This window comes from Ascidia mentula, chromosome 3 (genome assembly GCF_947561715.1).
Source record: "Ascidia mentula chromosome 3, kaAscMent1.1, whole genome shotgun sequence".
Classification (NCBI taxonomy): domain Eukaryota; kingdom Metazoa; phylum Chordata; class Ascidiacea; order Phlebobranchia; family Ascidiidae; genus Ascidia; species Ascidia mentula.
In genome coordinates this window covers 12968905-12995294 of record NC_138568.1, presented here as the reverse complement: position 1 = coordinate 12995294, position 26390 = coordinate 12968905, and the positions used below count along the sequence as shown (strand labels likewise).

Here is a 26390-nt window from a genome sequence, read left to right as displayed (position 1 = left end):
CCGTCTGGCCGGGCACCCCGGCCTTCGTTTTGAGCTGGTGGCTCGCTTCTCTCTTTTGCACAAAGTTGAGTGGCCCTGAAAAGAGCCGTTTGTTATGATGCGGACCCCCCGCCGACTTCGGTGCTCACTTTTTCGCTGCCGGCTTCTTGGCACTGGGCTTCTTTGCCGGTTTTTTGGCGGCCGGCTTTTTGGCCTTCACTGCGCTCTTTTTGGCAGGCGATTTCTTTCCAGCCGCTGCCTTTTTGCTCGCAGGTTTCTTTGCGGCTGACTTTTTCGGCGACGCGGTCTTTTTGGCGGCAGTCTTCTTGCTGCTGGAAGCAGGCTTCTTGGCCGCGGCCTTTTTGCCAGCCGACTTCTTGGTGCCGGTCTCCTTCTTCGTCGCTGCTGCGGCCGGCTTCTTGGCAACCGCTTGCTTTGGCTTCTTTGCCTTGGTCTTCTTCTTTGGCGCTTCGGCCGAGGCCTTGCTGGCAAGCTTGAAGGAGCCAGAAGCGCCCACGCCCTTGGTGCGGGTAAGCACGTCTTGCGTCACCATTCGCTTCAAAGCCAACTTGATGTGACTTTCGGGCGTGTTGCTCACCTTGTAGTTGGCCTTGACGTATTTGACGATGGCTTGGCGAGACGAGCCGTTGCGTTCCTTCAGCTGCGCGATGGCAGCCTTAATCATCACCGCGTAGGTGGGGTGTGCCGCGGGCGCGGCGGGCTTCCTGCTGCTTTGCTTCTTCGAGTCCGTCATGATTCTTGATGATCTCTTGGGTAAGTAAGTAAGTAACTCGACGTGAGTGCGTGCGTAGGTGCTTCCAAAGTGAAGAAATAGCTTTTGGCAGCCGCGAGACAACGCCGTCCTTTTTTAGAGCGTTTACGGACCAACGCGAAACGATGTTTGCCACCGTCGTTGTATCGGTCGGTAGACTTGCTGGTATTGTGCTAGCAATCAAGAAGTACGGTCGTCGTACGTTTGGTACACGCGCGCATTCGCAACGATTGCTGTACAGGGGCCTAGTGCGATGCCTCACCCAATTACCCACGCGAACTCAGGTCATCGCGACCACCGCTAACGCCACGGGTGGCGGAGAGGTGGGGCGCCAAGGGCTGCGAAAGGCCCAGTCGCCGTGGCTTGCACTGGCGTGGCGGCCGTCGCGCTTTAGGAACGAAGTACAACTGTTCCGTGGCGCGGCGGGTGGCCTGCATCGCCGCTTTGCAACGAACTTAGGCTTGGGGAGTATGAGCAAATCGAGAAATGGCCTGCGTCGCGTGACCGCTTAGTACAGGAAAAAACTGCAGAAAATCAAAGCCGGACTGGTGGCGAGGACATGTCGCGACCCAAAATTAATAGCTTAGAAAGTCTGTGGAAATGTGGAAAAAGTTGTAAGAGAGAACTTGTTTGCAGAATGCAAGACGAAAATTTTTTATGACCCTCACTCAAAATGCAGGTGTGCTGTAAGCTTACAACTCGACCACCCGTGGCTTCAAAATTTGTGGACTTCGATTTTATGACAAAGCGTCGATTTTCCGTTAAGGCGATAAATATAAACAATTGCAAAACAAGTAGTAAATGAAACTTTTATCGCAACGTACCGAAATTGTTGGAAAGCAGTAACAAGCAGTAAAGTTACATGTAAAGTTACAAGGCAGCAGTTTACCAATCAAGGCCTCCAGCTGCGCAGATAATTGGTTTGGGTTCGTTTTCGCCTCTCAACCAAATTACACTCAAAATCGAGGGATTGAGTGAAACAACAAACTTGTCGCTCGAATTTACTTGACAGAACAAACTTTTCAAAAAAATTGAATAAAATAAGTTAAGTTGTAAATGGCTACGCGTGGTAGCGGGGCGCGACGATTGCGTTTCCCGCAGATAAAGTGGCGGCGGCGCCGGTCTGCGCAATATTATCATTGAATTGAAAGGTTCCAAATGATTCTCCCTCGCAACAAGCGGGTGGCTCTGAAAAGAGCCGTTCTGTTGTTGAGTCGGGCGATCGATCGCTTGCTCACTTGGAGCTGGTGTACTTGGTGACGGCCTTGGTACCTTCGGACACTGCGTGCTTGGCCAACTCGCCGGGCAAGAGCAGGCGGACCGCGGTTTGGATCTCGCGACTGCTCACCGTTGAACGCTTGTTGTACAGGGCCAAGCGCGACGCCTCACCAGCGATGCGCTCAAACACGTCGCTCACAAACGAGTTCATGATGTTCATGGCGCGGCTCGAGATTCCGGTGTCGGGATGTACCTGCTTGAGCACCTTGTACACGTAGATGCTGAAGCTTTCCTTTCGCTTACGCCTGCGCTTCTTGTGCTTGTCGGCGGGCGTCTGCTTCTTCACTGCCTTCTTTGTGCCTTTGCTGGCTGCCATTTTCGCGGTTAAATTTTTTTTTCAAACAACACGAATGTGTGAAGCTCCCCGTGTCGGACCGTATTTATATTTGCCACATGCAAATGAGCATTCGAAGCGTGCAGCCAATGGAATAAGCCGAATGGAGGATCGTTGTTGCGATTGGCCGCCGGGCATGCAAATAAGCCATTGTTGAAATTTGAACAAACCAGACTACATAGCCAATCAAAAATGTTTCACTAACTTCCTCGATTTCGATTGGTTGTCGACCGATCGGCTTCGACAAAATCGAGTAGCTATAAAACCACGACCGAAGCGTGCGCGAGCATTCGATCGAATTCGTTTTTTACTTCAGTTACGTTTACTACCGAAGCAAATAAACAGCAAGCATGTCAGGCAGAGGCAAAGGAGGAGGCAAGTCCAAGGCAAAGCCAAAGAGCAGGTCGTCCCGTGCTGGACTGCAATTTCCCGTAGGCCGTGTTCACCGACTTTTGCGACAAGGTCACTACTCAGAGCGTGTTGGTGCCGGTGCGCCAGTGTACTTGGCCGCCGTCCTCGAGTACCTCAGCGCTGAGGTGCTAGAGTTGGCCGGCAACGCGGCCCGTGACAACAAGAAGACTCGTATCATCCCGCGTCACCTGCAGTTGGCCATCCGCAACGACGAGGAACTCAACAAGTTGCTCGGCTCGGTTACCATTGCACAGGGCGGCGTGCTGCCAAACATCCAAGCCGTACTTTTGCCCAAAAAGACCTCGAAGAAGGCGTAAGGGCAAGGGAGCTCGCGCAACCATTAACGGCTCTTTTCAGAGCCACCCAATTTTTAGGAATAAGAGAAAACTTGTGCCTTGCTGCCGTTTCGCTACTCATCAAATATACCCAAATAAATATATCCCTTGCAACACAACGCTGCGGCTGCGGCGGCGGCGGCCACCATGACATTTTTTAACCCAAAATTTCCCTCCACCAATCACCACCCGCTGTTTCGTCACGCACTCTGAATATCGTGACGCAGGTCTACGCAAAAACGAACTAACTACTAGAACTAGACACCCACATTCATTCAGATTTATCCAAATTTCTCTTTAGCCAATAATTAGGTGGCTCTGAAAAGAGCCGTTTCGTTTAGTTGGCGCCCGCCCCCCTGCTGTGCTTAGGCACGTTCACCGCGAATTCGCCGTGCCAGCTGGATGTCCTTGGGCATGATCGTCACCCGTTTCGCGTGGATCGCACACAAGTTGGTGTCCTCGAAGAGCCCGACCAGGTAGGCTTCGCTGGCCTCCTGCAGGGCCATCACGGCGCTGCTCTGGAAGCGGAGATCGGTCTTGAAGTCCTGCGCGATCTCGCGCACCAGCCTCTGGAAGGGCAGCTTGCGGATGAGAAGCTCGGTCGACTTCTGGTAACGCCTGATCTCACGCAAAGCCACGGTTCCCGGTCGGTAACGATGGGGCTTCTTCACACCCCCGGTTGCTGGTGCACTTTTGCGAGCGGCCTTGGTGGCCAGCTGCTTGCGCGGTGCCTTGCCACCGGTAGATTTGCGAGCGGTTTGCTTGGTTCTTGCCATCTTTTTTGAACGGTCTCGTCGGTACTTCTTCAGTAAACGAATGATGCCCACCGGCCGTTCGGACGGCTTTATATACTTTCGCGCCGCTTTCCTATTGGCCCGCGCTAAATTCACCCTTCAACCAATCGGCGCCTGGCTTTGTTTGCCGCCGCCGCCGCCGCCGGCAAGAACAAAACGCGAAGGGCCACCTCTCAAAACCGGGAACAAAAAACAACTCACACGCCAAGTAACCAAACTATTCTCTCACGATTAAAGTGTGGGTGGCCCTGAAAAGGGCCGATTGCTGATGTTGTGGTCGCGAAACCGAGACGAGCTCAACCGCCGAATCCGTAGAGTGTGCGTCCCTGGCGTTTCAACGCGTACACCACGTCGAGCGCGGTGACGGTCTTCCTTTTGGCGTGCTCGGTGTAAGTGACGGCGTCCCGAATGACGTTCTCAAGGAAGACCTTGAGCACGCCGCGAGTCTCCTCGTAGATAAGTCCCGAGATACGCTTCACACCGCCACGACGTGCGAGACGCCTGATCGCCGGCTTGGTAATGCCTTGGATGTTGTCTCGAAGTACTTTGCGATGACGCTTTGCGCCTCCCTTTCCCAGTCCTTTTCCTCCTTTGCCTCGTCCTGACATGATGATGAGTAACGCGCTATTTGCTCGATTGAAACAAGTGACACGAATTGGAAATCGCCCGGCCCACCGCGACTAAGTAGCCAGTTTTCGTACCTCCGCGAAACAAAACAGAAAAATTCGTCCGTTTGGGGCGCCAAAGAGCATACTTAAAGGTAGTCAGTCAGTCAGTCAGTCGGTCGGCCTGCCGGCCCGCCCTCCCTCCCTCCGTCTGGCCGGGCACCCCGGCCTTCGTTTTGAGCTGGTGGCTCGCTTCTCTCTTTTGCACAAAGTTGAGTGGCCCTGAAAAGAGCCGTTTGTTATGATGCGGACCCCCCGCCGACTTCGGTGCTCACTTTTTCGCTGCCGGCTTCTTGGCACTGGGCTTCTTTGCCGGTTTTTTGGCGGCCGGCTTTTTGGCCTTCACTGCGCTCTTTTTGGCAGGCGATTTCTTTCCAGCCGCTGCCTTTTTGCTCGCAGGTTTCTTTGCGGCTGACTTTTTCGGCGACGCGGTCTTTTTGGCGGCAGTCTTCTTGCTGCTGGAAGCAGGCTTCTTGGCCGCGGCCTTTTTGCCAGCCGACTTCTTGGTGCCGGTCTCCTTCTTCGTCGCTGCTGCGGCCGGCTTCTTGGCAACCGCTTGCTTTGGCTTCTTTGCCTTGGTCTTCTTCTTTGGCGCTTCGGCCGAGGCCTTGCTGGCAAGCTTGAAGGAGCCAGAAGCGCCCACGCCCTTGGTGCGGGTAAGCACGTCTTGCGTCACCATTCGCTTCAAAGCCAACTTGATGTGACTTTCGGGCGTGTTGCTCACCTTGTAGTTGGCCTTGACGTATTTGACGATGGCTTGGCGAGACGAGCCGTTGCGTTCCTTCAGCTGCGCGATGGCAGCCTTAATCATCACCGCGTAGGTGGGGTGTGCCGCGGGCGCGGCGGGCTTCCTGCTGCTTTGCTTCTTCGAGTCCGTCATGATTCTTGATGATCTCTTGGGTAAGTAAGTAAGTAACTCGACGTGAGTGCGTGCGTAGGTGCTTCCAAAGTGAAGAAATAGCTTTTGGCAGCCGCGAGACAACGCCGTCCTTTTTTAGAGCGTTTACGGACCAACGCGAAACGATGTTTGCCACCGTCGTTGTATCGGTCGGTAGACTTGCTGGTATTGTGCTAGCAATCAAGAAGTACGGTCGTCGTACGTTTGGTACACGCGCGCATTCGCAACGATTGCTGTACAGGGGCCTAGTGCGATGCCTCACCCAATTACCCACGCGAACTCAGGTCATCGCGACCACCGCTAACGCCACGGGTGGCGGAGAGGTGGGGCGCCAAGGGCTGCGAAAGGCCCAGTCGCCGTGGCTTGCACTGGCGTGGCGGCCGTCGCGCTTTAGGAACGAAGTACAACTGTTCCGTGGCGCGGCGGGTGGCCTGCATCGCCGCTTTGCAACGAACTTAGGCTTGGGGAGTATGAGCAAATCGAGAAATGGCCTGCGTCGCGTGACCGCTTAGTACAGGAAAAAACTGCAGAAAATCAAAGCCGGACTGGTGGCGAGGACATGTCGCGACCCAAAATTAATAGCTTAGAAAGTCTGTGGAAATGTGGAAAAAGTTGTAAGAGAGAACTTGTTTGCAGAATGCAAGACGAAAATTTTTTATGACCCTCACTCAAAATGCAGGTGTGCTGTAAGCTTACAACTCGACCACCCGTGGCTTCAAAATTTGTGGACTTCGATTTTATGACAAAGCGTCGATTTTCCGTTAAGGCGATAAATATAAACAATTGCAAAACAAGTAGTAAATGAAACTTTTATCGCAACGTACCGAAATTGTTGGAAAGCAGTAACAAGCAGTAAAGTTACATGTAAAGTTACAAGGCAGCAGTTTACCAATCAAGGCCTCCAGCTGCGCAGATAATTGGTTTGGGTTCGTTTTCGCCTCTCAACCAAATTACACTCAAAATCGAGGGATTGAGTGAAACAACAAACTTGTCGCTCGAATTTACTTGACAGAACAAACTTTTCAAAAAAATTGAATAAAATAAGTTAAGTTGTAAATGGCTACGCGTGGTAGCGGGGCGCGACGATTGCGTTTCCCGCAGATAAAGTGGCGGCGGCGCCGGTCTGCGCAATATTATCATTGAATTGAAAGGTTCCAAATGATTCTCCCTCGCAACAAGCGGGTGGCTCTGAAAAGAGCCGTTCTGTTGTTGAGTCGGGCGATCGATCGCTTGCTCACTTGGAGCTGGTGTACTTGGTGACGGCCTTGGTACCTTCGGACACTGCGTGCTTGGCCAACTCGCCGGGCAAGAGCAGGCGGACCGCGGTTTGGATCTCGCGACTGCTCACCGTTGAACGCTTGTTGTACAGGGCCAAGCGCGACGCCTCACCAGCGATGCGCTCAAACACGTCGCTCACAAACGAGTTCATGATGTTCATGGCGCGGCTCGAGATTCCGGTGTCGGGATGTACCTGCTTGAGCACCTTGTACACGTAGATGCTGAAGCTTTCCTTTCGCTTACGCCTGCGCTTCTTGTGCTTGTCGGCGGGCGTCTGCTTCTTCACTGCCTTCTTTGTGCCTTTGCTGGCTGCCATTTTCGCGGTTAAATTTTTTTTTCAAACAACACGAATGTGTGAAGCTCCCCGTGTCGGACCGTATTTATATTTGCCACATGCAAATGAGCATTCGAAGCGTGCAGCCAATGGAATAAGCCGAATGGAGGATCGTTGTTGCGATTGGCCGCCGGGCATGCAAATAAGCCATTGTTGAAATTTGAACAAACCAGACTACATAGCCAATCAAAAATGTTTCACTAACTTCCTCGATTTCGATTGGTTGTCGACCGATCGGCTTCGACAAAATCGAGTAGCTATAAAACCACGACCGAAGCGTGCGCGAGCATTCGATCGAATTCGTTTTTTACTTCAGTTACGTTTACTACCGAAGCAAATAAACAGCAAGCATGTCAGGCAGAGGCAAAGGAGGAGGCAAGTCCAAGGCAAAGCCAAAGAGCAGGTCGTCCCGTGCTGGACTGCAATTTCCCGTAGGCCGTGTTCACCGACTTTTGCGACAAGGTCACTACTCAGAGCGTGTTGGTGCCGGTGCGCCAGTGTACTTGGCCGCCGTCCTCGAGTACCTCAGCGCTGAGGTGCTAGAGTTGGCCGGCAACGCGGCCCGTGACAACAAGAAGACTCGTATCATCCCGCGTCACCTGCAGTTGGCCATCCGCAACGACGAGGAACTCAACAAGTTGCTCGGCTCGGTTACCATTGCACAGGGCGGCGTGCTGCCAAACATCCAAGCCGTACTTTTGCCCAAAAAGACCTCGAAGAAGGCGTAAGGGCAAGGGAGCTCGCGCAACCATTAACGGCTCTTTTCAGAGCCACCCAATTTTTAGGAATAAGAGAAAACTTGTGCCTTGCTGCCGTTTCGCTACTCATCAAATATACCCAAATAAATATATCCCTTGCAACACAACGCTGCGGCTGCGGCGGCGGCGGCCACCATGACATTTTTTAACCCAAAATTTCCCTCCACCAATCACCACCCGCTGTTTCGTCACGCACTCTGAATATCGTGACGCAGGTCTACGCAAAAACGAACTAACTACTAGAACTAGACACCCACATTCATTCAGATTTATCCAAATTTCTCTTTAGCCAATAATTAGGTGGCTCTGAAAAGAGCCGTTTCGTTTAGTTGGCGCCCGCCCCCCTGCTGTGCTTAGGCACGTTCACCGCGAATTCGCCGTGCCAGCTGGATGTCCTTGGGCATGATCGTCACCCGTTTCGCGTGGATCGCACACAAGTTGGTGTCCTCGAAGAGCCCGACCAGGTAGGCTTCGCTGGCCTCCTGCAGGGCCATCACGGCGCTGCTCTGGAAGCGGAGATCGGTCTTGAAGTCCTGCGCGATCTCGCGCACCAGCCTCTGGAAGGGCAGCTTGCGGATGAGAAGCTCGGTCGACTTCTGGTAACGCCTGATCTCACGCAAAGCCACGGTTCCCGGTCGGTAACGATGGGGCTTCTTCACACCCCCGGTTGCTGGTGCACTTTTGCGAGCGGCCTTGGTGGCCAGCTGCTTGCGCGGTGCCTTGCCACCGGTAGATTTGCGAGCGGTTTGCTTGGTTCTTTTTTTTTTTTTTTTTTTTTTTTATATTTTATTCGGGCACTTTAAAGGTGCCCAGCGAATAACGAAAAACCGATAACAACAGAAACTAGCGCAAACAAAGGATAGATACAGTATTTACAAATATGTACAGGAAGAGAGCGCGGCATAAAAGAGGAGAATTACACTATTATTGTTATTATTATAGAAGAGAACGCAAGTAAAGAGGAGAGTTACACTGTCAACTGGGAGAGGAAGAAAGCGCTAAAAAAGGGGTACACTCTGTGGGGTCCTGTTATTTATGTAAAAAATCTCTGGCTTTGGCAAGTACCACCTCGAGGAGGGGGTCTGGCCTTGTCCGCAGTAACTGATATTTAAGGTTTAGCGATTGTCGGAAGGATTGGGTCAATCTTTTAGGGATGTTTTTAGCAAAATTGGGATTCTTTTTAACTTTATTTCGGGTTTTCCATATTGTGTGGGTAAGGGTGGTGTTTAAAATAATGATGAGTGCTCGGTGCTCGGGTGTATTATCGTTAAGGAGTTGGGGAAAATGTAAATAAGTAGGATTATCGAAATAATATGGGTTTTGTGGCATCAGTGCTCTAAGAACTGAAATAACTAAAGAACGAAGTGGTTGAATTTGGGTGCATTCAAAAAATAAATGTTTGTTAGTTTCGTATTTGTTAGAACAAAAAGTACAAAAGCAATCATTGTCTAAAAGAAAGGGGGTATATGTCGACTTAAGGGGTAGCAAATTATAAGTAATACGAAAATTAAATGTCTTCAAATAATTGGGTAAAGAAGGATGATGAACCAAGGACCAATCTGTCAACTGAAAAGGGGTTGATTCGGGATTTGTCAAACGTAAATAAAGAGGTTTTAACTTAGGAGAAAGTAACTCAGATTCAGTGGGGGCAAACTTAAAGGTAAGGTCTAAAAGATATTTATAGAAAGGAGAAGGTGTTGTGGCATGGGGTAAATTATTGCGAGTACGTAAATTAAAAAACTTAGAGAGGGGTAAACCAATATTGAACTCAACAAAAGAAAGAGCAGGAGTTGTGGGGGTATCTAAAATTCTATGTTTATAATAATTTTTTACAGGAAAGAGGAAGAATAGTTTTGAGTAAAGTGGTATGTTGGCGACGCCATACCCGCCAAGGTCACGCGACGCCGCCAGGGTTTGGATGGGAAGGGTAGGATTGTGGTGACCCCCAACGAAGCCTGCCACAATGCTGTCTACCGCTTCCCGCTGTCCTTCAGGGAGAGGGTATGTTTTGGCTAAATAAGAGATCTGGGGAAGGAGTAGTGTTTTAGTGAGAATGCTTTTCGAATCGTATGTCAGAAAGGGGTCGCTTATAGAGGAGACACGGGTTTGTAAAGAGAAGATGGCTTTGCGCCATGCCGCGGTGATTGAGCTGGGGTGTCCGATTGGTATATTTAAAGGGCTTATGGCCTTACTGTTCCAAGTTATTTGATATTGGGTAAAGTTATGAGGGGGATTGATAGTGGCGATCGCCTGGGTTTTGGTGGGATTTACGGTTAAGCCAGATATACTAGAAAATTGTGTGACGAGGTCGAGGGCAAGTAAAAGGGAGTCGCGGCCGGTCACCGCTAGGGTGACATCGTCCGCGTAGGCGACCGCTTTGGGTACGTTACGGCATGGTGCGGGGATAGACCTAATTGAGGGGTGGTTTTGAAGGGCAGCAAGAAGCGGGTCGACAGCAATCAGGAAGAGGGTCAGGCTAAGGGGGTCACCTTGCCTGACACCTCTCCTGATCGGGAAACCCGTTGTGGCAAACCCGTTGAGGAGGGCTTGTGATGAGGATGAAGAATTGAGCGAAGATAAAAAATCAGTAAAAAGTGGGGGAAAGCGTTTTAGTTTTAATTGTAAAAGAAGCCAGTCAAAAGAAATAGAATCGAAAGCTTTTCGGAAATCAAGAGAGATAAAAAAGGAGTCTGAATTACGATTTTTGGCTGAATAATGAAGATCGCGAAGAAGGGTAGTGGCGTGAGAAGATGTAAAACCAGGTTGGGCAAACTGATTAGGGGAAATTAACTGTGAAATAAAAGGGGTAATACGTAAATTAAGTGTTTTCGTCAAAATTTTATAATCTAAATTAAGAAGGGATATTGGGCGATAATTTGATAACAAAGAAGGGTCAGATTTTTTAAAAATAAGAGTAATATGTCCGGATGTGAAATTAGGAGGAGTATAAGCATTAAGGAAAGAAAAATTAAGGGCTGATGTGAGGTCGGCCCCGATCAGGTCCCAGAACAGTTTGTAAAACTCTGAACTGAGACCGTCGGGGCCGGGGGTTTTGCCATAGGGAAAAAGAAAAACCGATTTTTTAATTTCTGAAACTGAAAAGGGGGAAGATAAATTTTCTAAATAAGAATCAGGAATAAACTTAGGAGGTTGTTTAAGAAAAATGTTCGTGGGGGTTGGTAACTCAAGATTTTGATTAGAATATAACAACTTAAAAAAATCAAAAGTATGTGAAAGCATTTCTTTGGGGGTAGTTAAAGGAAGGCCAAAAGAATCTTGTAACTCAAAAATAGGGGGATTAAATTTTAAAGGAAGAAGTTTTGCATAAAGGGCTTTGTCAATGATGGGTTTAAAATTAGGGTCTGAAGATAAGGATTTGAGTAAATTAGAACGGGAAGATTCCAAATGAAAATTAAGTAAGGATTTTTTAACGGAATAAAAGGAATTAAAATGTTCTTTCAACGGAGAAAAATTAAGAGTAGTTCTGATGGTATCAAGGGATTGTTGGAGGGAAGAAACATAATCACGTGATTCTTTAACTAAACGTTTCGAATGGGAAATTATAAGGGATTTAATTTTAACTTTAAGGGATAACCAAAAATCAAGGGGGTTGTTAAACATAGGAGCTAGTGAAGACCAAATAACATAATGACGATTTAAATCATAAACAAAAAAGGGGTCGTAAAAGGTTTTGACATTATTTTTCCATGGGCCTCTGCCCCTTGGTGGAGCAGAGACCAAATTAAGAGTAAGAATAACAAAATCATGATCGGAATAGGGGCAGGTAATAAAAGAATGATTTTTAGGCGTTAAATGAGGAGTAACATAAATGCGATCCAAACGGGATTGAAAATTAAAGGAACGACGGGAAAATTGAACTAAATCGGGGTGGAGTAGACGAAAAGAGTCTTGTAACTTAAAAAGGTTAGTTAATTGTGCTAGATTTGTGCTGGGGGGAGAGGTTTTGATAGGGGGAAATTTATCTAAGGAAGGGTTTTCAACACAATTAAAATCTCCAGCCAAAATTATAGGGTGCGGTGATGTAACATAGGAATACAGTGAATTAAAAAATATATTATTACTGACCGGGTTTCCAGAGGGGGCGTAGATGTTGACAATATGGAGGGTGTGGGTGCGGGTTGAGATGTCGACCGCGATAATACGGCCGGCAGAGTCAGAAACAGATTTTAGAATTTGGAGGTTCGGAGAATTGAGAAGAACTGCGACACCCCCTTTGGCGTAGCCATCGTAGGGTGCCGAGTTTAAGAGGGCAGGGCCGGAAGTCCATTCGGACTTCCAGAGGGATTCGGTTTGGGGTAAAGAGTGAGTCTCCTGGAGGAGATAGATGTCAAAAGCTAAAGAGGAAAGATGGCGGAACAAGGCCTGCCTTTTGGTGGCCAGGCCCATGCCATTTACGTTTAGAGTGCAAATTTTTACGTGTGACGTCATTATGTTTAGGTAGTTTTACAGGAGATACAGACACAATAAAATAAGACACAACAATAAATTCCAACAAGTCCATTATTATTATAAAAACATTCATTATTTTGCGTAGTTAAAATTAAGTTTAAATTGTGGTTTGGTTAAAATCAATTGGTATTCGGACCCCACAGTTACAAGTTATTTTTTCTTTTGGTTTTAAACGATAAAATTCCTTACACATACATTGCACGCATAATACGTCACAGCCCGGGCATCTTAATTTGGTCCCGTAATTTACAGCAGGGCTCCAAAACCCGCATTCACATTTGATGTGTCGTTTCTCGCATACGCAAGAGAAGTCACTGACCTCACTAGGTATCCTTGTTCTGCAGCATTTGGTGTAGTTGTTGCTTCTCCTCCTCCTCCTCTTTCTTGGTTGCGGGGTGCTTGTTTGAATTCCAGGTGTAAGGAGCCCGATATTGGCTGCTGGGGAGAGGGAGTCGGATGGAACTCCAGGTGATGAGGTGGTGGTAGTTGTGATGGAGGTGGAGGTGGTATCATTGTCGGAGTCGGTACTTTCGTCATCTTCTTCTTCGTCGCTCCTCTTGCGTTGGGAATGTTGTTCTTCTAGCTGGTGGGGATCTTCCTGCTGTTGGGGATGATGGACTTCGGGTTGCAGGTTCTCTTGTTGCCGTTGTTCTTCGGGTTGTTGTTGTTGCTCTTCGGGAAGGGGGTGTTGCTGCTGTTGGTGGTTTTGTTGCTGCCGCTCTTTTTTCTTCAGGAGTTCTGGACATGTTTCCTTCTCGTGTCCTGCCTCGTGGCAATAATTGCAGTGGGCAGCCTGGGATGCATAATAGAAGTTAAGCTTTTTCGAGTCTAGCCATACCTCTCGTGGAATTGGGTGCTGTTTCAATACAGAGGCCTTCAATAGAAATGCTCTTTTCCCTTGTTCTTTTCTTCGATTGTCAAGCATCTGCCAGTTTTTGGTTACCGGTGCGAAGTTCTTGAGGAAGGTAATGATTCTGCGTTGCGTCATCCATGGTGGCACATAGGAGACAACAACCCTCTCGATATCTTCGGTGTATGCGTCTGCATACACCGCTTTCCCAGTATTGTTGAGGGAGGCAGCAAATTCCTTTGCACAAGCAGAGTTATTGGTGTAGAAGGTTACCTTTCCTTGGGGGTACTGGATGAATCCTTTCAGCCAGTCCATGGGATACTTCATAGAGTCCAACAGCTCGTAGATTTCGCTTCTCTTTAGTCCAGGGTTGAATCTGGTTTCAACCTCACCCGTCCGGTCGATGGTATAAGGGGGACCGCCGCCGGCACCGCCTACCGTTTGTTGTACTGCCGCAGGTGGTGCCGACGACGTCGATGCTACTGCCGCATAGCTGCGGGGTTGAGTATTGGCCTCGGTCATGGCAATGTTCTCTTAGCCCTAACAAGGGCCGCCAATCAACAAGGGGTCTTCTGAAGTTTCTTCAGGTGTCCTACTGAAGAAATCTTCAAGAAATATCTTCACACGCTGGTTATTCGTTTCCTGACAAATCTTCTCTTTTCTTTCTTCCGAGACAAGGTCTCGTCGGTACTTCTTCAGTAAACGAATGATGCCCACCGGCCGTTCGGACGGCTTTATATACTTTCGCGCCGCTTTCCTATTGGCCCGCGCTAAATTCACCCTTCAACCAATCGGCGCCTGGCTTTGTTTGCCGCCGCCGCCGCCGCCGGCAAGAACAAAACGCGAAGGGCCACCTCTCAAAACCGGGAACAAAAAACAACTCACACGCCAAGTAACCAAACTATTCTCTCACGATTAAAGTGTGGGTGGCCCTGAAAAGGGCCGATTGCTGATGTTGTGGTCGCGAAACCGAGACGAGCTCAACCGCCGAATCCGTAGAGTGTGCGTCCCTGGCGTTTCAACGCGTACACCACGTCGAGCGCGGTGACGGTCTTCCTTTTGGCGTGCTCGGTGTAAGTGACGGCGTCCCGAATGACGTTCTCAAGGAAGACCTTGAGCACGCCGCGAGTCTCCTCGTAGATAAGTCCCGAGATACGCTTCACACCGCCACGACGTGCGAGACGCCTGATCGCCGGCTTGGTAATGCCTTGGATGTTGTCTCGAAGTACTTTGCGATGACGCTTTGCGCCTCCCTTTCCCAGTCCTTTTCCTCCTTTGCCTCGTCCTGACATGATGATGAGTAACGCGCTATTTGCTCGATTGAAACAAGTGACACGAATTGGAAATCGCCCGGCCCACCGCGACTAAGTAGCCAGTTTTCGTACCTCCGCGAAACAAAACAGAAAAATTCGTCCGTTTGGGGCGCCAAAGAGCATACTTAAAGGTAGTCAGTCAGTCGGTCGGCCCTCCCTCCGTCTGGCCGGGCAACCCGGCCTTCGTTTTGAGCTGGTGGCTCGCTTCTCTCTTTTGCACAAAGTTGAGTGGCCCTGAAAAGAGCCGTTTGTTATGATGCGGACCCCCCGCCGACTTCGGTGCTCACTTTTTCGCTGCCGGCTTCTTGGCACTGGGCTTCTTTGCCGGTTTTTTGGCGGCCGGCTTTTTGGCCTTCACTGCGCTCTTTTTGGCAGGCGATTTCTTTCCAGCCGCTGCCTTTTTGCTCGCAGGTTTCTTTGCGGCTGACTTTTTCGGCGACGCGGTCTTTTTGGCGGCAGTCTTCTTGCTGCTGGAAGCAGGCTTCTTGGCCGCGGCCTTTTTGCCAGCCGACTTCTTGGTGCCGGTCTCCTTCTTCGTCGCTGCTGCGGCCGGCTTCTTGGCAACCGCTTGCTTTGGCTTCTTTGCCTTGGTCTTCTTCTTTGGCGCTTCGGCCGAGGCCTTGCTGGCAAGCTTGAAGGAGCCAGAAGCGCCCACGCCCTTGGTGCGGGTAAGCACGTCTTGCGTCACCATTCGCTTCAAAGCCAACTTGATGTGACTTTCGGGCGTGTTGCTCACCTTGTAGTTGGCCTTGACGTATTTGACGATGGCTTGGCGAGACGAGCCGTTGCGTTCCTTCAGCTGCGCGATGGCAGCCTTAATCATCACCGCGTAGGTGGGGTGTGCCGCGGGCGCGGCGGGCTTCCTGCTGCTTTGCTTCTTCGAGTCCGTCATGATTCTTGATGATCTCTTGGGTAAGTAAGTAAGTAACTCGACGTGAGTGCGTGCGTAGGTGCTTCCAAAGTGAAGAAATAGCTTTTGGCAGCCGCGAGACAACGCCGTCCTTTTTTAGAGCGTTTACGGACCAACGCGAAACGATGTTTGCCACCGTCGTTGTATCGGTCGGTAGACTTGCTGGTATTGTGCTAGCAATCAAGAAGTACGGTCGTCGTACGTTTGGTACACGCGCGCATTCGCAACGATTGCTGTACAGGGGCCTAGTGCGATGCCTCACCCAATTACCCACGCGAACTCAGGTCATCGCGACCACCGCTAACGCCACGGGTGGCGGAGAGGTGGGGCGCCAAGGGCTGCGAAAGGCCCAGTCGCCGTGGCTTGCACTGGCGTGGCGGCCGTCGCGCTTTAGGAACGAAGTACAACTGTTCCGTGGCGCGGCGGGTGGCCTGCATCGCCGCTTTGCAACGAACTTAGGCTTGGGGAGTATGAGCAAATCGAGAAATGGCCTGCGTCGCGTGACCGCTTAGTACAGGAAAAAACTGCAGAAAATCAAAGCCGGACTGGTGGCGAGGACATGTCGCGACCCAAAATTAATAGCTTAGAAAGTCTGTGGAAATGTGGAAAAAGTTGTAAGAGAGAACTTGTTTGCAGAATGCAAGACGAAAATTTTTTATGACCCTCACTCAAAATGCAGGTGTGCTGTAAGCTTACAACTCGACCACCCGTGGCTTCAAAATTTGTGGACTTCGATTTTATGACAAAGCGTCGATTTTCCGTTAAGGCGATAAATATAAACAATTGCAAAACAAGTAGTAAATGAAACTTTTATCGCAACGTACCGAAATTGTTGGAAAGCAGTAACAAGCAGTAAAGTTACATGTAAAGTTACAAGGCAGCAGTTTACCAATCAAGGCCTCCAGCTGCGCAGATAATTGGTTTGGGTTCGTTTTCGCCTCTCAACCAAATTACACTCAAAATCGAGGGATTGAGTGAAACAACAAACTTGTCGCTCGAATTTACTTGACAGAACAAACTTTTCAAAAAAATTGAATAAAATAAGTTAAGTTGTAAATGGCTACGCGTGGTAGCGGGGCGCGACGATTGCGTTTCCCGCAGATAAAGTGGCGGCGGCGCCGGTCTGCGCAATATTATCATTGAATTGAAAGGTTCCAAATGATTCTCCCTCGCAACAAGCGGGTGGCTCTGAAAAGAGCCGTTCTGTTGTTGAGTCGGGCGATCGATCGCTTGCTCACTTGGAGCTGGTGTACTTGGTGACGGCCTTGGTACCTTCGGACACTGCGTGCTTGGCCAACTCGCCGGGCAAGAGCAGGCGGACCGCGGTTTGGATCTCGCGACTGCTCACCGTTGAACGCTTGTTGTACAGGGCCAAGCGCGACGCCTCACCAGCGATGCGCTCAAACACGTCGCTCACAAACGAGTTCATGATGTTCATGGCGCGGCTCGAGATTCCGGTGTCGGGATGTACCTGCTTGAGCACCTTGTACACGTAGATGCTGAAGCTTTCCTTTCGCTTACGCCTGCGCTTCTTGTGCTTGTCGGCGGGCGTCTGCTTCTTCACTGCCTTCTTTGTGCCTTTGCTGGCTGCCATTTTCGCGGTTAAATTTTTTTTTCAAACAACACGAATGTGTGAAGCTCCCCGTGTCGGACCGTATTTATATTTGCCACATGCAAATGAGCATTCGAAGCGTGCAGCCAATGGAATAAGCCGAATGGAGGATCGTTGTTGCGATTGGCCGCCGGGCATGCAAATAAGCCATTGTTGAAATTTGAACAAACCAGACTACATAGCCAATCAAAAATGTTTCACTAACTTCCTCGATTTCGATTGGTTGTCGACCGATCGGCTTCGACAAAATCGAGTAGCTATAAAACCACGACCGAAGCGTGCGCGAGCATTCGATCGAATTCGTTTTTTACTTCAGTTACGTTTACTACCGAAGCAAATAAACAGCAAGCATGTCAGGCAGAGGCAAAGGAGGAGGCAAGTCCAAGGCAAAGCCAAAGAGCAGGTCGTCCCGTGCTGGACTGCAATTTCCCGTAGGCCGTGTTCACCGACTTTTGCGACAAGGTCACTACTCAGAGCGTGTTGGTGCCGGTGCGCCAGTGTACTTGGCCGCCGTCCTCGAGTACCTCAGCGCTGAGGTGCTAGAGTTGGCCGGCAACGCGGCCCGTGACAACAAGAAGACTCGTATCATCCCGCGTCACCTGCAGTTGGCCATCCGCAACGACGAGGAACTCAACAAGTTGCTCGGCTCGGTTACCATTGCACAGGGCGGCGTGCTGCCAAACATCCAAGCCGTACTTTTGCCCAAAAAGACCTCGAAGAAGGCGTAAGGGCAAGGGAGCTCGCGCAACCATTAACGGCTCTTTTCAGAGCCACCCAATTTTTAGGAATAAGAGAAAACTTGTGCCTTGCTGCCGTTTCGCTACTCATCAAATATACCCAAATAAATATATCCCTTGCAACACAACGCTGCGGCTGCGGCGGCGGCGGCCACCATGACATTTTTTAACCCAAAATTTCCCTCCACCAATCACCACCCGCTGTTTCGTCACGCACTCTGAATATCGTGACGCAGGTCTACGCAAAAACGAACTAACTACTAGAACTAGACACCCACATTCATTCAGATTTATCCAAATTTCTCTTTAGCCAATAATTAGGTGGCTCTGAAAAGAGCCGTTTCGTTTAGTTGGCGCCCGCCCCCCTGCTGTGCTTAGGCACGTTCACCGCGAATTCGCCGTGCCAGCTGGATGTCCTTGGGCATGATCGTCACCCGTTTCGCGTGGATCGCACACAAGTTGGTGTCCTCGAAGAGCCCGACCAGGTAGGCTTCGCTGGCCTCCTGCAGGGCCATCACGGCGCTGCTCTGGAAGCGGAGATCGGTCTTGAAGTCCTGCGCGATCTCGCGCACCAGCCTCTGGAAGGGCAGCTTGCGGATGAGAAGCTCGGTCGACTTCTGGTAACGCCTGATCTCACGCAAAGCCACGGTTCCCGGTCGGTAACGATGGGGCTTCTTCACACCCCCGGTTGCTGGTGCACTTTTGCGAGCGGCCTTGGTGGCCAGCTGCTTGCGCGGTGCCTTGCCACCGGTAGATTTGCGAGCGGTTTGCTTGGTTCTTGCCATCTTTTTTGAACGGTCTCGTCGGTACTTCTTCAGTAAACGAATGATGCCCACCGGCCGTTCGGACGGCTTTATATACTTTCGCGCCGCTTTCCTATTGGCCCGCGCTAAATTCACCCTTCAACCAATCGGCGCCTGGCTTTGTTTGCCGCCGCCGCCGCCGCCGGCAAGAACAAAACGCGAAGGGCCACCTCTCAAAACCGGGAACAAAAAACAACTCACACGCCAAGTAACCAAACTATTCTCTCACGATTAAAGTGTGGGTGGCCCTGAAAAGGGCCGATTGCTGATGTTGTGGTCGCGAAACCGAGACGAGCTCAACCGCCGAATCCGTAGAGTGTGCGTCCCTGGCGTTTCAACGCGTACACCACGTCGAGCGCGGTGACGGTCTTCCTTTTGGCGTGCTCGGTGTAAGTGACGGCGTCCCGAATGACGTTCTCAAGGAAGACCTTGAGCACGCCGCGAGTCTCCTCGTAGATAAGTCCCGAGATACGCTTCACACCGCCACGACGTGCGAGACGCCTGATCGCCGGCTTGGTAATGCCTTGGATGTTGTCTCGAAGTACTTTGCGATGACGCTTTGCGCCTCCCTTTCCCAGTCCTTTTCCTCCTTTGCCTCGTCCTGACATGATGATGAGTAACGCGCTATTTGCTCGATTGAAACAAGTGACACGAATTGGAAATCGCCCGGCCCACCGCGACTAAGTAGCCAGTTTTCGTACCTCCGCGAAACAAAACAGAAAAATTCGTCCGTTTGGGGCGCCAAAGAGCATACTTAAAGGTAGTCAGTCAGTCAGTCAGTCGGTCGGCCTGCCGGCCCGCCCTCCCTCCCTCCGTCTGGCCGGGCACCCCGGCCTTCGTTTTGAGCTGGTGGCTCGCTTCTCTCTTTTGCACAAAGTTGAGTGGCCCTGAAAAGAGCCGTTTGTTATGATGCGGACCCCCCGCCGACTTCGGTGCTCACTTTTTCGCTGCCGGCTTCTTGGCACTGGGCTTCTTTGCCGGTTTTTTGGCGGCCGGCTTTTTGGCCTTCACTGCGCTCTTTTTGGCAGGCGATTTCTTTCCAGCCGCTGCCTTTTTGCTCGCAGGTTTCTTTGCGGCTGACTTTTTCGGCGACGCGGTCTTTTTGGCGGCAGTCTTCTTGCTGCTGGAAGCAGGCTTCTTGGCCGCGGCCTTTTTGCCAGCCGACTTCTTGGTGCCGGTCTCCTTCTTCGTCGCTGCTGCGGCCGGCTTCTTGGCAACCGCTTGCTTTGGCTTCTTTGCCTTGGTCTTCTTCTTTGGCGCTTCGGCCGAGGCCTTGCTGGCAAGCTTGAAGGAGCCAGAAGCGCCCACGCCCTTGGTGCGGGTAAGCACGTCTTGCGTCACCATTCGCTTCAAAGCCAACTTGATGTGACTTTCGGGCGTGTTGCTCACCTTGTAGTTGGCCTTGACGTATTTGACGATGGCTTGGCGAGACGAGCCGTTGCGTTCCTTCAGCTGCGCGATGGCAGCCTTAATCATCACCGCGTAGGTGGGGTGTGCCGCGGGCGCGGCGGGCTTCCTGCTGCTTTGCTTCTTCGAGTCCGTCATGATTCTTGATGATCTCTTGGGTAAGTAAGTAAGTAACTCGACGTGAGTGCGTGCGTAGGTGCTTCCAAAGTGAAGAAATAGCTTTTGGCAGCCGCGAGACAACGCCGTCCTTTTTTAGAGCGTTTACGGACCAACGCGAAACGATGTTTGCCACCGTCGTTGTATCGGTCGGTAGACTTGCTGGTATTGTGCTAGCAATCAAGAAGTACGGTCGTCGTACGTTTGGTACACGCGCGCATTCGCAACGATTGCTGTACAGGGGCCTAGTGCGATGCCTCACCCAATTACCCACGCGAACTCAGGTCATCGCGACCACCGCTAACGCCACGGGTGGCGGAGAGGTGGGGCGCCAAGGGCTGCGAAAGGCCCAGTCGCCGTGGCTTGCACTGGCGTGGCGGCCGTCGCGCTTTAGGAACGAAGTACAACTGTTCCGTGGCGCGGCGGGTGGCCTGCATCGCCGCTTTGCAACGAACTTAGGCTTGGGGAGTATGAGCAAATCGAGAAATGGCCTGCGTCGCGTGACCGCTTAGTACAGGAAAAAACTGCAGAAAATCAAAGCCGGACTGGTGGCGAGGACATGTCGCGACCCAAAATTAATAGCTTAGAAAGTCTGTGGAAATGTGGAAAAAGTTGTAAGAGAGAACTTGTTTGCAGAATGCAAGACGAAAATTTTTTATGACCCTCACTCAAAATGCAGGTGTGCTGTAAGCTTACAACTCGACCACCCGTGGCTTCAAAATTTGTGGACTTCGATTTTATGACAAAGCGTCGATTTTCCGTTAAGGCGATAAATATAAACAATTGCAAAACAAGTAGTAAATGAAACTTTTATCGCAACGTACCGAAATTGTTGGAAAGCAGTAACAAGCAGTAAAGTTACATGTAAAGTTACAAGGCAGCAGTTTACCAATCAAGGCCTCCAGCTGCGCAGATAATTGGTTTGGGTTCGTTTTCGCCTCTCAACCAAATTACACTCAAAATCGAGGGATTGAGTGAAACAACAAACTTGTCGCTCGAATTTACTTGACAGAACAAACTTTTCAAAAAAATTGAATAAAATAAGTTAAGTTGTAAATGGCTACGCGTGGTAGCGGGGCGCGACGATTGCGTTTCCCGCAGATAAAGTGGCGGCGGCGCCGGTCTGCGCAATATTATCATTGAATTGAAAGGTTCCAAATGATTCTCCCTCGCAACAAGCGGGTGGCTCTGAAAAGAGCCGTTCTGTTGTTGAGTCGGGCGATCGATCGCTTGCTCACTTGGAGCTGGTGTACTTGGTGACGGCCTTGGTACCTTCGGACACTGCGTGCTTGGCCAACTCGCCGGGCAAGAGCAGGCGGACCGCGGTTTGGATCTCGCGACTGCTCACCGTTGAACGCTTGTTGTACAGGGCCAAGCGCGACGCCTCACCAGCGATGCGCTCAAACACGTCGCTCACAAACGAGTTCATGATGTTCATGGCGCGGCTCGAGATTCCGGTGTCGGGATGTACCTGCTTGAGCACCTTGTACACGTAGATGCTGAAGCTTTCCTTTCGCTTACGCCTGCGCTTCTTGTGCTTGTCGGCGGGCGTCTGCTTCTTCACTGCCTTCTTTGTGCCTTTGCTGGCTGCCATTTTCGCGGTTAAATTTTTTTTTCAAACAACACGAATGTGTGAAGCTCCCCGTGTCGGACCGTATTTATATTTGCCACATGCAAATGAGCATTCGAAGCGTGCAGCCAATGGAATAAGCCGAATGGAGGATCGTTGTTGCGATTGGCCGCCGGGCATGCAAATAAGCCATTGTTGAAATTTGAACAAACCAGACTACATAGCCAATCAAAAATGTTTCACTAACTTCCTCGATTTCGATTGGTTGTCGACCGATCGGCTTCGACAAAATCGAGTAGCTATAAAACCACGACCGAAGCGTGCGCGAGCATTCGATCGAATTCGTTTTTTACTTCAGTTACGTTTACTACCGAAGCAAATAAACAGCAAGCATGTCAGGCAGAGGCAAAGGAGGAGGCAAGTCCAAGGCAAAGCCAAAGAGCAGGTCGTCCCGTGCTGGACTGCAATTTCCCGTAGGCCGTGTTCACCGACTTTTGCGACAAGGTCACTACTCAGAGCGTGTTGGTGCCGGTGCGCCAGTGTACTTGGCCGCCGTCCTCGAGTACCTCAGCGCTGAGGTGCTAGAGTTGGCCGGCAACGCGGCCCGTGACAACAAGAAGACTCGTATCATCCCGCGTCACCTGCAGTTGGCCATCCGCAACGACGAGGAACTCAACAAGTTGCTCGGCTCGGTTACCATTGCACAGGGCGGCGTGCTGCCAAACATCCAAGCCGTACTTTTGCCCAAAAAGACCTCGAAGAAGGCGTAAGGGCAAGGGAGCTCGCGCAACCATTAACGGCTCTTTTCAGAGCCACCCAATTTTTAGGAATAAGAGAAAACTTGTGCCTTGCTGCCGTTTCGCTACTCATCAAATATACCCAAATAAATATATCCCTTGCAACACAACGCTGCGGCTGCGGCGGCGGCGGCCACCATGACATTTTTTAACCCAAAATTTCCCTCCACCAATCACCACCCGCTGTTTCGTCACGCACTCTGAATATCGTGACGCAGGTCTACGCAAAAACGAACTAACTACTAGAACTAGACACCCACATTCATTCAGATTTATCCAAATTTCTCTTTAGCCAATAATTAGGTGGCTCTGAAAAGAGCCGTTTCGTTTAGTTGGCGCCCGCCCCCCTGCTGTGCTTAGGCACGTTCACCGCGAATTCGCCGTGCCAGCTGGATGTCCTTGGGCATGATCGTCACCCGTTTCGCGTGGATCGCACACAAGTTGGTGTCCTCGAAGAGCCCGACCAGGTAGGCTTCGCTGGCCTCCTGCAGGGCCATCACGGCGCTGCTCTGGAAGCGGAGATCGGTCTTGAAGTCCTGCGCGATCTCGCGCACCAGCCTCTGGAAGGGCAGCTTGCGGATGAGAAGCTCGGTCGACTTCTGGTAACGCCTGATCTCACGCAAAGCCACGGTTCCCGGTCGGTAACGATGGGGCTTCTTCACACCCCCGGTTGCTGGTGCACTTTTGCGAGCGGCCTTGGTGGCCAGCTGCTTGCGCGGTGCCTTGCCACCGGTAGATTTGCGAGCGGTTTGCTTGGTTCTTGCCATCTTTTTTGAACGGTCTCGTCGGTACTTCTTCAGTAAACGAATGATGCCCACCGGCCGTTCGGACGGCGTTTATATACTTTCGCGCCGCTTTCCTATTGGCCCGCGCTAAATTCACCCTTCAACCAATCGGCGCCTGGCTTTGTTTGCCGCCGCCGCCGCCGCCGGCAAGAACAAAACGCGAAGGGCCACCTCTCAAAACCGGGAACAAAAAACAACTCACACGCCAAGTAACCAAACTATTCTCTCACGATTAAAGTGTGGGTGGCCCTGAAAAGGGCCGATTGCTGATGTTGTGGTCGCGAAACCGAGACGAGCTCAACCGCCGAATCCGTAGAGTGTGCGTCCCTGGCGTTTCAACGCGTACACCACGTCGAGCGCGGTGACGGTCTTCCTTTTGGCGTGCTCGGTGTAAGTGACGGCGTCCCGAATGACGTTCTCAAGGAAGACCTTGAGCACGCCGCGAGTCTCCTCGTAGATAAGTCCCGAGATACGCTTCACACCGCCACGACGTGCGAGACGCCTGATCGCCGGCTTGGTAATGCCTTGGATGTTGTCTCGAAGTACTTTGCGATGACGCTTTGCGCCTCCCTTTCCCAGTCCTTTTCCTCCTTTGCCTCGTCCTGACATGATGATGAGTAACGCGCTATTTGCTCGATTGAAACAAGTGACACGAATTGGAAATCGCCCGGCCCACCGCGACTAAGTAGCCAGTTTTCGTACCTCCGCGAAACAAAACAGAAAAATTCGTCCGTTTGGGGCGCCAAAGAGCATACTTAAAGGTAGTCAGTCAGTCGGTCGGCCCTCCCTCCGTCTGGCCGGGCAACCCGGCCTTCGTTTTGAGCTGGTGGCTCGCTTCTCTCTTTTGCACAAAGTTGAGTGGCCCTGAAAAGAGCCGTTTGTTATGATGCGGACCCCCCGCCGACTTCGGTGCTCACTTTTTCGCTGCCGGCTTCTTGGCACTGGGCTTCTTTGCCGGTTTTTTGGCGGCCGGCTTTTTGGCCTTCACTGCGCTCTTTTTGGCAGGCGATTTCTTTCCAGCCGCTGCCTTTTTGCTCGCAGGTTTCTTTGCGGCTGACTTTTTCGGCGACGCGGTCTTTTTGGCGGCAGTCTTCTTGCTGCTGGAAGCAGGCTTCTTGGCCGCGGCCTTTTTGCCAGCCGACTTCTTGGTGCCGGTCTCCTTCTTCGTCGCTGCTGCGGCCGGCTTCTTGGCAACCGCTTGCTTTGGCTTCTTTGCCTTGGTCTTCTTCTTTGGCGCTTCGGCCGAGGCCTTGCTGGCAAGCTTGAAGGAGCCAGAAGCGCCCACGCCCTTGGTGCGGGTAAGCACGTCTTGCGTCACCATTCGCTTCAAAGCCAACTTGATGTGACTTTCGGGCGTGTTGCTCACCTTGTAGTTGGCCTTGACGTATTTGACGATGGCTTGGCGAGACGAGCCGTTGCGTTCCTTCAGCTGCGCGATGGCAGCCTTAATCATCACCGCGTAGGTGGGGTGTGCCGCGGGCGCGGCGGGCTTCCTGCTGCTTTGCTTCTTCGAGTCCGTCATGATTCTTGATGATCTCTTGGGTAAGTAAGTAAGTAACTCGACGTGAGTGCGTGCGTAGGTGCTTCCAAAGTGAAGAAATAGCTTTTGGCAGCCGCGAGACAACGCCGTCCTTTTTTAGAGCGTTTACGGACCAACGCGAAACGATGTTTGCCACCGTCGTTGTATCGGTCGGTAGACTTGCTGGTATTGTGCTAGCAATCAAGAAGTACGGTCGTCGTACGTTTGGTACACGCGCGCATTCGCAACGATTGCTGTACAGGGGCCTAGTGCGATGCCTCACCCAATTACCCACGCGAACTCAGGTCATCGCGACCACCGCTAACGCCACGGGTGGCGGAGAGGTGGGGCGCCAAGGGCTGCGAAAGGCCCAGTCGCCGTGGCTTGCACTGGCGTGGCGGCCGTCGCGCTTTAGGAACGAAGTACAACTGTTCCGTGGCGCGGCGGGTGGCCTGCATCGCCGCTTTGCAACGAACTTAGGCTTGGGGAGTATGAGCAAATCGAGAAATGGCCTGCGTCGCGTGACCGCTTAGTACAGGAAAAAACTGCAGAAAATCAAAGCCGGACTGGTGGCGAGGACATGTCGCGACCCAAAATTAATAGCTTAGAAAGTCTGTGGAAATGTGGAAAAAGTTGTAAGAGAGAACTTGTTTGCAGAATGCAAGACGAAAATTTTTTATGACCCTCACTCAAAATGCAGGTGTGCTGTAAGCTTACAACTCGACCACCCGTGGCTTCAAAATTTGTGGACTTCGATTTTATGACAAAGCGTCGATTTTCCGTTAAGGCGATAAATATAAACAATTGCAAAACAAGTAGTAAATGAAACTTTTATCGCAACGTACCGAAATTGTTGGAAAGCAGTAACAAGCAGTAAAGTTACATGTAAAGTTACAAGGCAGCAGTTTACCAATCAAGGCCTCCAGCTGCGCAGATAATTGGTTTGGGTTCGTTTTCGCCTCTCAACCAAATTACACTCAAAATCGAGGGATTGAGTGAAACAACAAACTTGTCGCTCGAATTTACTTGACAGAACAAACTTTTCAAAAAAATTGAATAAAATAAGTTAAGTTGTAAATGGCTACGCGTGGTAGCGGGGCGCGACGATTGCGTTTCCCGCAGATAAAGTGGCGGCGGCGCCGGTCTGCGCAATATTATCATTGAATTGAAAGGTTCCAAATGATTCTCCCTCGCAACAAGCGGGTGGCTCTGAAAAGAGCCGTTCTGTTGTTGAGTCGGGCGATCGATCGCTTGCTCACTTGGAGCTGGTGTACTTGGTGACGGCCTTGGTACCTTCGGACACTGCGTGCTTGGCCAACTCGCCGGGCAAGAGCAGGCGGACCGCGGTTTGGATCTCGCGACTGCTCACCGTTGAACGCTTGTTGTACAGGGCCAAGCGCGACGCCTCACCAGCGATGCGCTCAAACACGTCGCTCACAAACGAGTTCATGATGTTCATGGCGCGGCTCGAGATTCCGGTGTCGGGATGTACCTGCTTGAGCACCTTGTACACGTAGATGCTGAAGCTTTCCTTTCGCTTACGCCTGCGCTTCTTGTGCTTGTCGGCGGGCGTCTGCTTCTTCACTGCCTTCTTTGTGCCTTTGCTGGCTGCCATTTTCGCGGTT

At 51.1% G+C, this 26390-nt stretch overlaps 21 protein-coding genes across 21 annotated transcripts; 4 read left to right on the top strand and 17 right to left on the bottom strand.

The window, feature by feature from the left end:
• Positions 1 to 124: 124 nt before the first annotated feature.
• Positions 125 to 733, bottom strand: LOC145895284 (histone H1-like). The gene has a single exon (XM_082984062.1). It carries the CDS (start codon positions 731 to 733, stop codon positions 125 to 127), a length of 609 nt encoding a protein of 202 aa, XP_082840188.1.
• Positions 734 to 1985: 1252 nt separating this feature from the next.
• On the bottom strand, positions 1986 to 2354 carry LOC145893800 (histone H2B.2-like). The gene has a single exon (XM_082982141.1). It carries the CDS (start codon positions 2343 to 2345, stop codon positions 1986 to 1988), a length of 360 nt encoding a protein of 119 aa, XP_082838267.1. The 5' UTR covers positions 2346 to 2354.
• Positions 2355 to 2713: 359 nt separating this feature from the next.
• On the top strand, positions 2714 to 3091 carry LOC145896142 (histone H2AX). Its single transcript, XM_082985003.1, has one exon. It carries the CDS (start codon positions 2714 to 2716, stop codon positions 3089 to 3091), a length of 378 nt encoding a protein of 125 aa, XP_082841129.1.
• A 383-nt stretch (positions 3092 to 3474) lies between these two features.
• LOC145894284 (histone H3) lies at positions 3475 to 3885 on the bottom strand. The gene has a single exon (XM_082982821.1). The coding sequence runs from the start codon at positions 3883 to 3885 to the stop codon at positions 3475 to 3477; it is 411 nt and encodes a 136-aa protein (XP_082838947.1).
• A 314-nt stretch (positions 3886 to 4199) lies between these two features.
• On the bottom strand, positions 4200 to 4511 carry LOC145894238 (histone H4). Its single transcript, XM_082982756.1, has one exon. The coding sequence runs from the start codon at positions 4509 to 4511 to the stop codon at positions 4200 to 4202; it is 312 nt and encodes a 103-aa protein (XP_082838882.1).
• Positions 4512 to 4839: 328 nt separating this feature from the next.
• On the bottom strand, positions 4840 to 5448 carry LOC145895166 (histone H1-like). Its single transcript, XM_082983937.1, has one exon. The coding sequence runs from the start codon at positions 5446 to 5448 to the stop codon at positions 4840 to 4842; it is 609 nt and encodes a 202-aa protein (XP_082840063.1).
• Positions 5449 to 6700: 1252 nt separating this feature from the next.
• On the bottom strand, positions 6701 to 7066 carry LOC145893782 (histone H2B.2-like). The gene has a single exon (XM_082982120.1). It carries the CDS (start codon positions 7058 to 7060, stop codon positions 6701 to 6703), a length of 360 nt encoding a protein of 119 aa, XP_082838246.1. The 5' UTR covers positions 7061 to 7066.
• Positions 7067 to 7428: 362 nt separating this feature from the next.
• Positions 7429 to 7806, top strand: LOC145896144 (histone H2AX). Its single transcript, XM_082985005.1, has one exon. It carries the CDS (start codon positions 7429 to 7431, stop codon positions 7804 to 7806), a length of 378 nt encoding a protein of 125 aa, XP_082841131.1.
• Positions 7807 to 14136: 6330 nt separating this feature from the next.
• LOC145894236 (histone H4) lies at positions 14137 to 14448 on the bottom strand. Its single transcript, XM_082982755.1, has one exon. It carries the CDS (start codon positions 14446 to 14448, stop codon positions 14137 to 14139), a length of 312 nt encoding a protein of 103 aa, XP_082838881.1.
• A 304-nt stretch (positions 14449 to 14752) lies between these two features.
• Positions 14753 to 15361, bottom strand: LOC145895247 (histone H1-like). Its single transcript, XM_082984018.1, has one exon. It carries the CDS (start codon positions 15359 to 15361, stop codon positions 14753 to 14755), a length of 609 nt encoding a protein of 202 aa, XP_082840144.1.
• Positions 15362 to 16613: 1252 nt separating this feature from the next.
• LOC145893781 (histone H2B.2-like) lies at positions 16614 to 16982 on the bottom strand. The gene has a single exon (XM_082982119.1). It carries the CDS (start codon positions 16971 to 16973, stop codon positions 16614 to 16616), a length of 360 nt encoding a protein of 119 aa, XP_082838245.1. The 5' UTR covers positions 16974 to 16982.
• A 359-nt stretch (positions 16983 to 17341) lies between these two features.
• LOC145896145 (histone H2AX) lies at positions 17342 to 17719 on the top strand. The gene has a single exon (XM_082985006.1). It carries the CDS (start codon positions 17342 to 17344, stop codon positions 17717 to 17719), a length of 378 nt encoding a protein of 125 aa, XP_082841132.1.
• Positions 17720 to 18102: 383 nt separating this feature from the next.
• On the bottom strand, positions 18103 to 18513 carry LOC145894262 (histone H3). The gene has a single exon (XM_082982794.1). The coding sequence runs from the start codon at positions 18511 to 18513 to the stop codon at positions 18103 to 18105; it is 411 nt and encodes a 136-aa protein (XP_082838920.1).
• Positions 18514 to 18827: 314 nt separating this feature from the next.
• LOC145894239 (histone H4) lies at positions 18828 to 19139 on the bottom strand. Its single transcript, XM_082982757.1, has one exon. It carries the CDS (start codon positions 19137 to 19139, stop codon positions 18828 to 18830), a length of 312 nt encoding a protein of 103 aa, XP_082838883.1.
• Positions 19140 to 19467: 328 nt separating this feature from the next.
• LOC145895249 (histone H1-like) lies at positions 19468 to 20076 on the bottom strand. Its single transcript, XM_082984020.1, has one exon. It carries the CDS (start codon positions 20074 to 20076, stop codon positions 19468 to 19470), a length of 609 nt encoding a protein of 202 aa, XP_082840146.1.
• Positions 20077 to 21328: 1252 nt separating this feature from the next.
• Positions 21329 to 21697, bottom strand: LOC145893772 (histone H2B.2-like). The gene has a single exon (XM_082982109.1). The coding sequence runs from the start codon at positions 21686 to 21688 to the stop codon at positions 21329 to 21331; it is 360 nt and encodes a 119-aa protein (XP_082838235.1). The 5' UTR covers positions 21689 to 21697.
• A 359-nt stretch (positions 21698 to 22056) lies between these two features.
• Positions 22057 to 22434, top strand: LOC145896143 (histone H2AX). The gene has a single exon (XM_082985004.1). The coding sequence runs from the start codon at positions 22057 to 22059 to the stop codon at positions 22432 to 22434; it is 378 nt and encodes a 125-aa protein (XP_082841130.1).
• Positions 22435 to 22817: 383 nt separating this feature from the next.
• On the bottom strand, positions 22818 to 23228 carry LOC145894263 (histone H3). Its single transcript, XM_082982795.1, has one exon. The coding sequence runs from the start codon at positions 23226 to 23228 to the stop codon at positions 22818 to 22820; it is 411 nt and encodes a 136-aa protein (XP_082838921.1).
• A 315-nt stretch (positions 23229 to 23543) lies between these two features.
• LOC145894240 (histone H4) lies at positions 23544 to 23855 on the bottom strand. Its single transcript, XM_082982758.1, has one exon. The coding sequence runs from the start codon at positions 23853 to 23855 to the stop codon at positions 23544 to 23546; it is 312 nt and encodes a 103-aa protein (XP_082838884.1).
• Positions 23856 to 24159: 304 nt separating this feature from the next.
• LOC145895250 (histone H1-like) lies at positions 24160 to 24768 on the bottom strand. Its single transcript, XM_082984021.1, has one exon. It carries the CDS (start codon positions 24766 to 24768, stop codon positions 24160 to 24162), a length of 609 nt encoding a protein of 202 aa, XP_082840147.1.
• Positions 24769 to 26020: 1252 nt separating this feature from the next.
• LOC145893773 (histone H2B.2-like) lies at positions 26021 to 26389 on the bottom strand. The gene has a single exon (XM_082982110.1). It carries the CDS (start codon positions 26378 to 26380, stop codon positions 26021 to 26023), a length of 360 nt encoding a protein of 119 aa, XP_082838236.1. The 5' UTR covers positions 26381 to 26389.
• Position 26390: the final 1 nt, after the last annotated feature.